The following is a 15561-nucleotide window of genomic DNA, read 5'->3' on the forward strand; positions in this document are numbered from 1 at the left end:
ATATCACCATGAGGTGCTTTTGATGGTAAAGAACATACACACTGAAGCCAGTCTGCCTAAATGCAACCTGACTCCTCTTACCATGTGGCAGTTTATTGTTTCCTACTTTGTGTGATGGAATAATGTTAGTATCTACTTCACATGGTTTCTGTCAGGGTCAAAGGAGTGTGAGAACTAGAAAGACCTTACTTACAACAGTACCTGGCACATACTCTGCATTATACAGGTTTTAGCTATTTTCACAAAGAAATGCTATTAATGACAGGCAAGAGCTTAAGATATTGCTTTGTTACATGATGAATTGGCATGTGACAAAGCTACTGTACCTAATGCAGTTTCTTGAACCTGGCAACTGGAACAAGTAGTGAGCCCATGTCTACTATTGACATGAAGAAGAGATAATCAGAAGTATGGAGGTTAAAAAAACTGTGAAGACCAAATAATCAAATGAGTCATCAACTGTCTATGTCATCAAGTCTGATTATAGAATAGAATGAAAAAGAAAGCTAAGAAATATTTTTTTGTCTAGGAAGACAAAATAACCCCCGATTGGTAGAGGAAGACAATAGTGATCGTTTGTAGAGAAATGATGACAAAGAATTAAATGGGTTTACATGGTTTACAAACAAGCAGTTAGAGATTTGAGCCCACAGTAGCATATATGGATGAAAAGCAGAATCAAGGCTTTGCAATGTTAGAATCCGTGATAAGAGGAAGTCTGAAGTGGTAAAATTGTTTTCTCACAAGGCTTTCATTTTTCTATGAATTTCTAAGGCTTTATACTTAACCCTTCTAGAAAATGGGTGTGATTTCTGCATGAGTGTCTTAATGCCATGCTCAGAGATGAGTGCAGAACTGGGGGGAAATGCAGGAAGGAAATGCAAGTCCATTACATCAGTGTGGGAACAAAATTCTGCAGCAGCAAGTGGGTTAACTGCATCCCTTCTGATGTGACCTCCAAGAGGCAATGTAGCCTTGTGCTTAAAAGAATGGAAAGCAACAGGATGTAGAATACACTAGTTTCCATGAATATTTTTGTAAACAGGAAATTTGGGGCATCTGTCACCCTTTTATTGATTCATAAATCTGTATTTTTGGAATGTTAACAAAGACAAACACATACTTTGCATCCATGTAACTCACAAGTCAAGATTTTTCTCTAATGTGAAACAGTCCTTTGTGCATAGTCTAAAAATGTAATGTGCAATTGACGTTTGAAGCATGCTTGTGTTAGGTCCACCTCACTGCTTTTCCTAGTCCATCTCTTAACTAGGTCAGTGAGTGTGTGCATCATGAGACCTGTGATGCTGTAAAGAGGTTATATTTAAATCCCAACTGTACCATTTATATTGACCTTGAAAAAAATAATCTCAGAATTTTTGTTCATTTAAAATATAAAAATGCCAATTTTAGAGTTGTGTCAGGGTTACCCTAGAGGCATAGCTGGAGACAGAGGCTGACGCACGTGTAAATTATTTGTGAATGTGACCCCAAGGGACAGGAATATAGGACTGAGAGTGAAATGTGGAAGAAGGAAAAGCCAGCACAAGGTTGAGTTAATATGCTTGTGTTCCCATATGAACGACTAGTGCTCAATCATGCCAAGTCCTTATGAGGAATCTTATGAAATGAGATCTCAAACAGACTAATGAGAAGACAAAAAAGGAAGCAGTTACCCATAAGTTTCCAAACCTCATTGCTCCAAAGTGGTCCTACTAGCCTTACTCTTTACACACTTCCAAGTTGACAAGCACTATGCAGAGATATTTCCTGTGAGCACCAGCTATGGGGTCAGAAAGCCTCAGGGCAGGAGAAAGAGGTATTCAAGATGGAAAAAAGCAAAGCACCTTCTCATTGTCTCCTGCATGAAGTCTGTCCTGGTGTGACACTGAGAGTTAATGTGCTGGACCACGAGATTGGTTTAAACTGCAAGGCCAGTGGTTCGAGCTCACCACCCGCTCCTCAGAAACCCTACACAAGGACACTACGCTTCAGAATTGACTCAGTGACACTTAACAACAACATATCAATGGCTAGAGTAAGAGGTGAGACTGATAGGATATGAAGAGGTGAACAGATATAGATAGGGTTACAGATATAGATAGGGTTATTGTAAAAATGAAACATAAATCTCTTCTTGTTGTAAGTGCCATCAAGTCGATGCCAACCCATAGCGACCCTGTATAGGATTTACAAGGAAACCTCTTAGCACAGTTATAAGCTCCCAGTAAATGGTAATTATTACATTATTATACTGCGTGTTGTAGGGTAGCTACCTATTACTATATTTATAGTTTAACAGACTGATAAAATAAAACTGATAATTATTACTGTTTGTAATTGATTTGTTATAAATGGAAAAAAAAAAAAAACAACCCTACTTTAGAAGCTTTTCCTTTTTTTTCAAAGTGAGGAAATGAAGAAGGCTGCAGTCAAATTCATGTTGACGCCAACATATCTAGTCTGAGTGGTGAGAAAATACTCTTGGCAAAATAGAGACTGTGAAACACTAGGTAGGATTTAAAAGGTAGAAAATCTAACCTAAAGTCTCTGTTCTTGAGGCCATATCCCTTGGCTCCCATGGATGAAATTCCCATCTTGTTGATGTTGCATATTGATGCATTCCAAATCTATATTTCCAGCCCAGACCTGAGCAGACTTCTGTATCCACTTGGGTGATCTCAGTCTCCATAAAGTCAACACTTCCAATAGTAACCTTCTCCTCCTTCATTCCCAGCTCTAATCATCTCCCTTTTTACCTTTGTCAATAAATAAAACCACCATCCCCTTAGCTGCCCTAGGCAGAAATTTAGCATTCATACTAAGTTGTCTTCCTCTCCCTCATCTACACTGGGTCCCCACATCAGGATGTACTAGCAATTCTGATCTAATGTACTTCAGTGGCTCTCAAGTAACTCTACTTATTTGTCCCCCATATCCAGGATGCACTACCAACTCGAATCTAATCTACTTCAATAGCTCTCATGTAACTCTACTTCTCTTCCTGTCTGCTGATACTACTTAATCTAGTCTATCATTCACTGTCTCTTACCTGGATTAATACAACTGCATCCCAGTAGTCCCTTAACATCCCCGCCTCTAATCCTGTTTCCAGAAAATTCATTCTTTTCACAGATCTACTCGCATTATTCCATTTATTTGCTTCCCATTGTCCAGTCGTAAACACAATACCTGACACATTTGTTGTTGATACGTGCCAGCAAGTTGGTTCCAACTCAATAGCGACTCTATTATGTACAATAGAATGAAACACTGCCAAGTCCTATGCCATCTTTCCAGTTAGTCCCATGTTTGAGCCCATTGTTGTAGCCGCTGTGTCAATCCGTCTTGTTGAGGATCTTCCTCTTTTTTGTTGACCCTCTACTTTACCAAGCATGGTATCCATCTCTAGGGGCTAATCCCTCCTGATAACATGTCCAGAATACATGAGACAAAATGGTAATCCTCTCTTTTAAGGAGTACTCTGGCTGTACTTCGAAAACAGATTTGTTCGTGCTTCCGGAAGTCCATGGTGTATTCAGTATTCTTTGCCAATACTATAATTCAAAGGCCATCAATTCTTCGGTGTTCCTTATTTCACCTGCATATGAGACAATTGAAAATACCATGGCTTGGGTCAGGTGTACCTTAATCCTCAAAGTGACTTTTTTTTTTTTAATATTTTAAAGAAGTCTTGTGCAGCAGATTTGCCTAATACAATGTGTCATTTGATCTCCTGACTGCTGCTTCCATGGTTGCTGATTGAGCATTCCAGTAAAATTAAATCCTTGACCATTTCATGATGTTTATTGGCCAAGTTGTGAGGATATTTGTTTTCTTTATGTTGAGATAAAATCCATACTGAAGGCTGGAGTCTTTGATCTTCATCACAATAAGTACTTCAAGTCTTCTTTGCTTTCAGCAATCAAGGTTCTGTCATCTGCATATCACAGGTTGTTAATGAGTCTTCCTCCAATTCTAATTCTGCATTCTCCTTCATATAATCCAGCTTCTCAGATTATAAACTGAATAAGTATGGCTGAAGGGTACAGCCTTTTTTCTTACTTAGCCATCTCCTTGCTTCACTTTTCAGAGGGCATGTGCACTAACTGTCCTCCTTTTCTCTCACCTTCCACCATGCACATGTTGGTTAATTCCATCTCTGTTAATTCTGTTCTTATAGGAACTAAACCCAAACCAAATTAGTTGTTATCAAGTCAGTTGTGACTCATGGAGACTCCTTGTGTTTCTGAGTAGAACTGTGTTTTATAGGGTTTTCAAGACTGGGACTTTTTTTTCTTAACTGTTTATTGTGAATTGAGTCAAGGTTAACAGACAACATCATCAGCTTTACTTACATCCAATCATATGTTTCGTTTCATCTCAATGATTACCATACCCTCCCTGCAACAACAATTATCCTGCTTCTTCCCTGTGCATTCCCTTTCATATCTTATTTTTCACCAATCAACAAAGCAAAAATATTTGATTTACACATACAAAATAAAAACTATGTTGTTAAGTGCTATGGAGTCGGTTTCAACTCACAGTGACCCTGTATACGGTTTCCTAGGAGCAACTGGTTAGCTTGGACCACCGACCTTGCTGTTCAAACTAACCTTGCAGTTCAGCATATTAACCTGCAGCACCACACGCCTGCAGCTGTTCTATCTTTCCATGCCCTGTCTCTGCCACCATCTCTGCTTTCAGTGCTTTTCTGGGTAGTATCTCACACTCCATTCATGATCTTCTTTATTGATCCTGGGGTCATCTGTTCCTTTAACGAAAGGTTAACTACTTCCCCCATTTAGTTACACATCTTGTACAGTTACAGGTGTGACAATCACCAATTAATCCTGCTAACAGTTAGTTACTCACAATTCAATCATAAAATCCTACCACCATCATCACCATCCCCTTTCATCAGATCCATCTGGAAAAAAGGAAAACTATTCAGTAGAGATTCTACCCCCTCATTATGAAATTAAGCACACTTATGAAAGCTTATAAGCCAGCCACTTCATGCCTCATGGCCCTCCATTTTTGATAGCCAGTGTCTAAATTGCCCATCCCTAAAGCTGGGACATTTTAGAAGCAAATCACCAGGCTTTCCTATTCTTCCCAGACATCTCTGGGTATGTTTGAATTGCCAACCTTTAAGTTAGTTGTGGAGCACTTACTTTGTGCCACCAAGGCCTCCCCTTCTTATAGGTTTATTGTTAAAGTGCCGTGAAGTTGGTTCTGACTCATAGTGACCCTGTATAGGGTTTCCTAGGAGGTTCTGGTGTGTTTGAACCACTGACCTTGCGACTTAAATGGGCCTTGCAGCCCAGCACATTATCCTGCAACACTACACCAGGACTCCAGAAACCATGGTTAGATGCCTTACCATGTGCATGTTGTAAGGCCCAAGGGCCTTTTACATCTTTATCAAGGGGAATGCTAACCTTCTCTCCTTTCATATAATATCTTCTTATAGGTTGTTGTTGTTAAGTGCCATAGAATCGGTTCCGACTCATAGCGACCCTGTACAGGGTTTCCGAGGCTGTAAATCTTTACGTGAGCAGAAAGCCTCATCTTTCTCCTAAGTAGAACCCTATTAATAACCTGACCTTCAACTTGAGCATTATTTCAGAGTACAAGCTAGCTTGTGAATTTGTTTCCAATTTTGAAATTTAAAAATATTATTTGTACAACTCTTAAAAAAAAATTTTTTTTCTTTATTGCTTAGAGAAATTAACAGGGCTTTTTTCCCTCATTTCTTCTATTTTAGTCATTTAAAAAAAATTGTTCATATGGTGAACCAGCAATAGTTACATTGGTATCTGTCTCTTTGATCGTGTAATCATTTTCCAGACATGAACTTACTTTTTTCCAACAAAGGGAGAGATAATTGGTAGTTTCATTTTTTTTATTAAAGCAGCTTTTATTTTAGGTAGCCAATAAAAGAAGTATAAATTCATAAACTGACTTATATTGAAAAGATTGACACTTATCCTCCTCCCCTGCCCCCCTGTTACTTTCTTCCACAAAATATTTTTCAGAAGCGAACATCCCCTGGCTCAACTCTACTGTCATTCCATCATGGAACACCATCATTTTGACCAGTGTCTGATGATTCTTAATAGTCCAGTGAGTACCTAATTTATGGTTGTGGAATTTTAAACAGAGCTTTATAAATTCAGTGTTATTTTTAGGTTTTGGGTTAGTTCCCAGCATCATAAATTCTTGAACATACTTTATCCCTTTTTGGGTAAGGAAGACAAAGCCAAAACATTGGAGATCCTTACAATCTCACTGCACTAGACAGCCAAAGCTGTCTAAATGTTGCGTAGTGTTAATTGTGTTCCCCAAAACTATTGGAAATTTTAACCTCTATGCCTGTGGCTATAATCACACTTGGGAATGAGTTGTCTTTGTTATATTAATGCCCTTAGTATAAATGCATATTTTGAGTCAGTCTCTTTTGAGATATGAAAGAGGTTATAGGAAAAGTGCCAAGCAGAGACAGGGGAAGAGAAGAGAAATGCAAAGCCACATGAATAACACCCAGGAGCAGAAGTCTGGAGCCAACAGAGAAAGAAGCCTTCCCCTAGAGCCAGTACAAGGAGCCCTGGCAGCATAGTGGGTTACTCACGGGGCTGCTAACCACAAGGTCAGCAGTTCAGATTCACCAATTGCTCTGAAGGAGAAAGATAAGGCTTTCTGCTCCCTTGAAGATTTACATGGTTCCTATGAGTCAGAACCAACTCTACAACACACAGCAGCAGCAGAGCCATTACACTGACTTTGGACATCTGGTCTCCTAAATTATGAAATGTCCGATGGATTTTAGCTAAAAGCAGAGAAACCAAGGAAGTTTATATGTATTTTATTGATTATGCACAGGCATTTGATTGTGTGAATCATAACAAATATGGATAATTTGCAAAGAATGGATTTCCCGAACACTTAATTGTGCTAATATGAATCTGTACACAGACCAAGAACCAGTTCACTCAAATAGAACAAGGGGATGCTACATGATTTCACATCAGGAAAGTTGTATATCTGCATCACCATACTTATTTTGTATGCTGAACAGATAATCTGAGAAGCTAGACTATCTGCAGAAAAACACAGCATCAGTATTGAAGCAATGATTACCATCCCCTCCCTGCAACAACAATTAACCCTGCTTCTTCCCTGTGCATTCCCTTTAATATCTTATTTTAACCCATTAACCACCTCTGGTACTGTAGGATAAGCACTGGACTGTTACCCAAAAGGTCAGTGGTTCAAACCAACCAGTTGCTCCTTGGAAATGGCATTTGACAACAACATAATACAAATGACACAATTTTGCTTGCAGAAAGTGAAGAGAACTTGAAGCACTTGCTGATTACCTCTCAAAATAAGCAAAAATCGTCACAGTAAGCAATGTTATGATAAAAAGTTTTGAAATTTACATAGGTTTAAATGGTCTGCCATAGCACTATTTGTCCCATATACCCTGTTGTTTTCAGTGTGTAGTTTTTCAGAACTGAGACTTTTCAGGAACGTATATGTCATGTGATAGCAGAAATATTTGTACTTTTCTTGGGATTTGCTGTCTCTGGGCTTGTCTAAGTTATCTAGTGCTGCTGTAACAGAAACACAGCAGGGAGGTTTTAACAAACGATTTAGTCCAAATTCAGAGTTCAGAGTTCTGGCTCTAGGCGGAGGCTTTCTGTATCTGTCTGCTCTGTAGGAAGGTCTTTGTCTCTTCAGCCTCTGTTCTTGGTTCCTTGGAGATCTCCATGTGTCTAGCCATCTGTCTTACCCCGTCTCTGCTTATCTTGTTGCTTGTTTTAATATTTTATATCTCAAAAGACAGGAGCTCTGGTTGTTAAATGCCATCGAGTTGGTCAGCAACCCTGTACAGGGATTCCAAGGATCAGGTGGTGAGTTTGCACCACTGACCTTGCGATTCAAACTGACCTTGTGATTCAGTGCTTTATCCTAAAGCACCACACCATGAGCCCCAGTAGTGTAATGGATTATGAGCTGGACTGCCAACCAAATAGTCAGAAATTTGCATCTGCCAGTCACTCCAGGGGTAAAAGTTCTGTAGTGGTTACGAGTTGGGCTGCTTACCTCAAGGTCAGCAGTTCAAAACTACCAGCTGTTCCATGGGAGAAATATGAGGCTTTCTGCGCCCATAAAGATTTACAACCTCGGAAACCCTATACGTGGTGGCTAAGAGTCTGAACAGACTCCACAGCACATAAGCACCACCGCCATCTCAAAAGAGATCAAATCACACACTCTAATCCTGCTTCGTTAGCATAACAAAGAACATACTCCCAAATGGGATTATTTTGGTTGGTCTGTTATGGTAGTTTCTAACAGCTGACCTTGAGATTAGCAGCCCAATTTGTAACCACTACACTACCATATTGTTCTTGTTAAGTATGTCAAACTGGTGGTGGTGGTTATGTGCCATGGAGTCCATTCCAACTGTTAGCGACCCTGTAGAGGGTATGTATTTTGGAAGCACACAATTCAATCTTTTATTTTAGTATCTAATTACAAATAAAATTTTTAAAAGAAAGCAAACTAACATTTTTCAAAACAGATTTAATTGTATTCTAATCTGTCATGCTACTGTTTTTATATAATTTATGTAATAGGAGTTCTGGTGTGGCACTGTACGATAAGCACTGACCACAAATTCAGCAGTTCAAGCCCACCAGCCACTTCTCAGAAACCCTATATAGGGTCACTATGAATCAGAACCAACTCCAGAGCACTTAGCAACAACATTATGCAGTATGTTATAACTTAACATACAAGGATTCTGGTTCATATACATGACTGACCTTAAATTATAAGATCTATCTATACATTTTGTCTTTGTAAGCACTGTTGTTGTTAAGTACCGTATACTAGAGTCGGTTCCGACTCATAGTGACCCTGCACAGGGTTTCCGAGGCTGTAATCTTTACGGAAGCAGAACGCCTCATCTTTCTCCCGCGGAACCGCTGGTAGTTTCGAACTGCCGACCTTCAGGTTAGCAGCCCAGTTCATAACCAATTACACAAGAAATGGCAGCATCTACTTTCAGGAGGGAAAATGAGAATATTTGCACCAAAAAAAACAGGTCCTTTTCCATATGAATTGTTTTATCTTGTAATATATATCAGAAGGCGTTTTCTGAATGGTTTTTTGCTTGAACCTAAGTGATGTACTATGTAAAAATAACATTTGGGTTCAAACTAGGGATTTTTGTCATTCATTACATATATATGCCTCAATTTCACAGCTAATTATTCTCTAACCAATGTGTTTTGGCCCCGACCCAACACACTCAGTAGTTCCTTTAGGTTCACAACAAATCCTTTGTCTCCAGATCCCATTCTTAAACTTCTCATCTTGTTCTCAGCCTTGAGATTTCAGGAGTGCAAAAAAATGTTACCATCCATTCCTCCCATAGGACTCTACTCAGCTGGGTTTGATCATTCAATGAATGCCCACACAGAACTCAGACACCATATTCACAGTTCTGGAAGTTAACAGATTCAAGGCCAGAGATGTCAGGGCACAGTTCTTCCAGTCAAGAAAGTCTCTCCTCAGCCATGTCCACAGGCAGGCCTCTCTCTGCCTGGGAAATGTTACAAAGCTCGGTTAGGGCTGCTAATTAATGCTCACAGAGTGCACCATAAGCCTTAACCTGAGGTCCTCAACTCTTAGCACATTGGGTCAGCAAATCTAGCTCCCCTAATTCAGTGTCCCGAGACACCCCATTCTGCTTACAAGAGTCCTGTCCAGAGTCACTCAGTTTTACTTGCTCTGTGGTCTGGGAAGCTCACCATTCTTCTCAGGCTCTGGCTCTTGGTTCTGCTGCTGCTTCTCTAGTGTCACAGTTTTTTGACCCAAGGATCAAGTCAATGATGTTCAATGCCCAGGGATCTCTGGATCCAAAGGATATGTTCCACTTTTGACTCTTTTCTGATGGCAGTGAGATCCTCCCTCTTGCTTCTGAGATGGCACATTTTAAACCCAAGTTAAGAGTTCCAAGTTTTCATAATTACTAAAACTCTGTTAACAATCACAGCTGAATCATATCATCCTATCAGCATCTTCCCTCATCTTTTCTTACCCAAGCCATCATGATAAAGTTGTATGATGGGATTTACAAGGGCTGTGGGTAGAAGAATCATATGAAGTAATCCACTGAACTATAGGGAATATACCCAATGCAATGTACAGGTGTGTCTTGAAGATAATCTGAATACCCAAAGTGTGTGCTTTACCCAATTTAGCTGGGAGTTACTGGGTGGTACAAATAGTTAACGTGCTCAGCAGCTACCAAAAGGTTTGGTGGTTCCAGTCTACCCAAAGTTTCCTTGGAAGAAAGGTCTGATGAACTATTCCAAAAATACCAGCTCTTGAAAACCCTGTTGCATGCAATTTTACTCTGACACACATGGGGTCACCGTAAGTCAGAATTCACTTAATGGGAATACTTTAACTTCCAGTCAAGAAATAAAAAATGGTTATGTGAGGAAAAGTTAAATGATTTGCTTGTGATTAAGTCACTTTTAAGTATTCTGTATAAATGTTTCGGGAGTTCTGATGTGGCACTGTAGAATAAGCCCTGGACTGACAACTGCAAGTTCAGAAGTTCAAACCCACTAGCCCCTACTCAGACAACATGTACCAGTCACAATGAGCCAGAACCAACCTGATAGCATGTAGCAACACCACCAATATTAGAAATAGTGTATATTTCTTAGGAACATGACACTATACACAGGTAGAGGACTTGACGCAAAGTTGTACTTACTATTAGAACAAAGAAATCATGGGTTGAAATATCTGTTTAAAAAAAAAACCTGTTCCCATGAGTCAACAGACTCCTAGTGACCTTATGTGACAGGGTCGAACTGCCCCATAGGGTTTACAAGGTTGTAAACCTTTACAGAGGATGACTGTCATTTCTTGATCTCAGAATACCTGTGGTTTGAACTGCTGGCCTTTCAGTTAGCAGCTCAGTGCTTTAACAACTGCACCACCAGGTATCCTAGAACATTTTGCCTCATGTCCTCTACCTGTCTATATTGTCCTGTTCCTAAGAAATACATAAAATTCCTAATATTGTTGTTGTTAGTGTCATCGAGTTGATTCTGGCTCATAGAGTCTGAGGAGCAGCTGGTAGATTGGAACTGCTGACCTTCCAGTTCGGAAGCGCCAAGTTCCGACTTTGATCAGGTGCTTATTCTACAGTGCCACACCAGGACTACCAATGTTAATAAGGTTAAATTATATGAATTATGTAAAAATGTTATTACAAAAGCCATAAATAACTTTTTAATAATCACTTGTCTAAAATGTTTACCACTCCACTTTTTATGTCCATTAATATAAATTTGGATTTTAAGCATTTTACTGTTAGATTATAGCCATTAACTTGCCCAAAGAAAACTGATGTATTTTAGGTCTGGATAAGACCTAAGGGGTTTAAAAGTTGGGAAAGCTTTAAGTAAACAGGTATCCTCAGCATTCAAGAGTTTAGAATACTGGGCATGTTTTTAAAATATTTGACTGTATTTTCAGATTTTGTTCTTACTAGCTCGATGTTGTAGTTTCTGACTTATCAGCAGCTTCTCCTTGTAGAGTGCTAATGATGGTTTTCTTTTTCCATTAAGGGGAATCAGATCCTCAGTGGCCTCTCCATTGAAGAATATAAGACCACGTTGAAAATCATCAAGCAAGCTATTTTAGCTACAGACTTAGCACTGTACATTAAGTAAGTTTTAAGAAACACTCTGAGGTCAATTAACAGATCTTACAAGTGATAGCATTGTTAAAAACTTTTTAAATTCATGTTGGGGACTTTTTAGATTATATAGTAAGTCAAAACGTAAAAGTTGCTTATGTCAGAGACTATGGAACAGTTTCTTCCCAAACGCTAGAAATGCGTACTCCTTTGACTTACTTAATACTAAAATTTACAAGCTCTCTTGCTGTTTCTGATGTCTATCCACTGATATGTCCCTGGAACTATGTACATAGCAAGTAGCTATCTCGAGATCATTCCAAACCTATAGTTTGTATAGGCCAATTGCTTTTCCTCCTTATCCTTGCTCCACCAATTTTCCAAGCCAGGCTGTCCAATCTAAAGATCGTGTAGGCCATTTGCTTTTCTTCTTGTCCCTGCTTCACCAACTTTATGCACAGTTGTTGCACACAATTCCTTTACACTATCATCCAAAGTTAGGTAAGCAGAAAGTAAAACAAGTAACTCTTTGTTTTGTGAATTTCTTGAGTTATAATGTAGAGTTTTGAAGTTTCTGATTCAAAAATGAGGGTCTGAATTGGAGTGGGTGCCCTGGTGTGGCACTGTAAGATGAGCACTGGACAGCTAACTACCAAGTCAGAGGGTGAACAGAGTTGCTATGTGTCAGAACCAACTCAACAGCACTTAGCAACTTGAACAACAGGGGAATGGCACTTACGCCATGCATTTTTAGAATTAATCTGCTTTTCTAAAAGCTAGAAAATATTTTACTTCTGGGCAAGTGTTTGTTTCTATCTTCGGCGATCTCTGGTGCATGTGGGGAGTAAGGGAAAACAAGGGGCTATCTATTCTCACGGGATTCTCCCACACACAGGTCTCTCCCAGTGTACAGGGATTCACACCCATGGTTTTAGTCACTGTAAGGAGAAGTAAGACTAAATACAACAAACTCACAGAAACTCTTGTTTACCCAGTCGGGTTTTTATAAAATGATACATTCAACTAAATCAGACATCCACTACAGTGTTCTCCAAAAGTATACTGCTTGTCTCAGTTTCATTGAATTTTAGAGCACTTACAATATATGAAAGATTACAATATATGAAAATATACTAGATTTCAGTTTATTCAGCATGATAGTAGAGTAAGGATTTCAGTAATTTGAAAAATATTTCAAACCACATCCCCTCTACCATCTTCCCAGTCCACACTGACCTCTCCCCTCAACCTTTGTGAAACCTTTATAAGAATTTATTTTTGATGCCTAATTACTTGCTGTCAATTTTGTTAATGAACATTTTTCTTCTGTTTGCCTTATATTCTCACCTAGATTTTACATCTATGAAAAGAACAATTCTATCTTAGTATTTCCCAGGATACTTACAGATATTGAACACCTAGATCAATTCACTCTACACTGAATGAATATTCTTTAAATCTTCACTAGTTCTCTGCCTCAGAGCACTTGGCAACTTTATACTGTTAAACAGTTGGTATTATAAATGATCATTGCACTGTACCATAATATGGAGTCCTGGTGTGGCACTGTGGGTTAACGCGCCAGACTGCAAAGCCATTTGAACTACATGGTCAGTGGTTCAAGCTTACCAGCTGCTCCTTGGAAACTCTACAGGGTTGTTATGATTAGTAACTGACTTGACAGCACTTACCAGTAACAACAAACCGTAATACATGAGGGGACTTCAAAAAGCTCACAAACAATGGAATTAAAAGGTAATGGAATAACAAACAAGATGGTGGAGAGGGTAGAAGTATAGTGAGGAGCTCCATCAGCAACAACACAATACCAAACCAAACAGTCTTAGGGTATGGTGCCAGAATGCTAAACCACATATAAAGGAATATTTAGAAGGTTGGAAGGCTTACAGCTAGGAGAATTCGTAGCAGAAGCAAGAAATCCATTGCTTTCTAATTCAAGTCACTTAGCTGCTGCTCCTGGACCCGCAATCTTGGTCAAGACCAGCAGGGGAAGGATCAGAGCAGCAGAGATAAAGGTGTGGACATTCTTTTTTTTTTTGGTATCTGTTCATTGGTTTCTCACTGTCTGTGCACGTCCATTCTGGTGAGTAGAGCAAGTGGACACTCCACCCCCACCCCCGGAGGGTTCTAGTATGAATGCACACAGAGCTCCTTGAAATTTAAAGTGACAGCTTCCACTTAAAACCAAATGGCAGCGCAAAATGGCCACAGCCAGCCTCGAACTGTTTATCACTAGGAAAAAAGGCCTTAACAGGAGTTGTGGAGCAGGAAAGGCAGACTAAAAAGGAAACAGGCCAAAAGTTAAATCCTGAGTTACATCACAACAACCAACAGTGACATCTTGAAATTTCTCAGAAAGAAGAGTAAAGAGGAGGGAAGCCCACATCCTGATCACATCTACCTGGAGGCAATCAGAAAATATGTAAAATACCATCTAAGTATTGAGGCCACAGATAACTCCTGAATATGGCCAAAAAACAGAAGCAGATGACCATATCAGCCTAAGATTCATGTTGGACAACATGAAGAGGAATAACAAGAATTATCAGCATCCCGGAACAGGAAGAATCACACGGTCCACAGAAGAGATACTTGAAGAGCTTCTGGAGGAAAATTTCCCTAACATCCTGAAAAACGAAAAGATAAGCATTCAAAAGCTCAACAAAACCCAGAAAGGATAGATCCTAAAAGACAACCATGAAGACATATAATAATCAAACTCTCCAAAATCAAAGATAAGGATAGAATCCTGAAAGCATCTAGGGAAAAGAGAAGTGTTACATACAAAGGCAAACAAATCAGATTAAGCTCAGATCTCTCAACAGAAACCATGCAGGCAAGAAGGCAATGAGGAGACATATATAAAACCCTGGAAGAAAAAAACTGCCACCTAAGAATCCTCTACCCAGCAAAGCTGTAAATCAAATAGGATGGTGTAATTTCAATACATTCCAGGATAAACAAAAGCTAAGGGGTTTTTGCCAAAGCCAATCCTGTGATGAAAAATATCCTAAAGTAAGTTCTGTGGACTGAGAACCAACAAGAACAGAAAACAACCAGAGAATGATGTACATGGCAGCATCACCCTGAATTCAGTCAACAAATGGAAGAGTCAAGAACAGAATAAATTTATAAGAACAGAGGATCTGGGAGGTCAGTCTATGATCAAAGCAATTACAATATGAGATAAGGTTAACACAGAGGAATAGAGATCCAGGTGGTGAGAAGGTCAAGTAGATTACAGGATAAAATAGACTGTCTTAAATGGAGGGAAGAATTAATGGAATATAAGGTAACCACATTGAAAATTGGAACATGGAATTTACGAAGTATGAATGTGGGAAAATTGGAAGTTATCAAAAATGAAATGAATGCATAAACATTGATATCTTAGTCATTAGTGAGCTGAAATGGACTAGTATTGGCCATTTTGAATCTGACAACCACATGGCTTACTGTGCCAGGAATGACAAATTGTAAAGGAATGGTGTTTCATTCATCGTCAAAAAGAACATATCCAGATCAGTCATGAGGTACAATGCTGTATGTGATAGGATAATATCCCTGTGCCTACAGGGAAGCCTAGTTAATACTAATATTATTCAAACTTATGAACCAACCAATAAAGCCAATGAGGATGAAACAGAAGAATTCTACCAACTTCTTCTATCTGAAATTGATCAAACATGCAATCAAGATGTATTGCTCATTACTGATGTTTGGAATGCAAAGGTTGGGAGCAAAGAGGAGGGACCAGTAGTTGGAAAATATGGCCTTGGTGATAGAAATGATGCTGGAGA

General features: G+C 39.2%; 1 protein-coding gene across 1 annotated transcript in view; it reads left to right on the plus strand.

Annotated features, from left to right (window-relative positions):
- PDE5A (phosphodiesterase 5A, cGMP-specific) overlaps positions 1-15561 on the plus strand; it is a 283278-nt gene that overhangs the window by 219475 nt on the left and 48242 nt on the right. Inside the window, exons 15-16 of the mRNA XM_006874591.1 lie at positions 6045-6132; positions 11670-11770. Coding sequence (XP_006874653.1) covers positions 6045-6132; positions 11670-11770 — 189 coding nt within the window. The remainder of the gene's footprint in view (positions 1-6044; positions 6133-11669; positions 11771-15561) is intronic.

This window comes from Chrysochloris asiatica, unplaced genomic scaffold (genome assembly GCF_000296735.1).
Source record: "Chrysochloris asiatica unplaced genomic scaffold, ChrAsi1.0 scaffold00288, whole genome shotgun sequence".
Lineage (NCBI taxonomy): Eukaryota > Metazoa > Chordata > Mammalia > Afrosoricida > Chrysochloridae > Chrysochloris > Chrysochloris asiatica.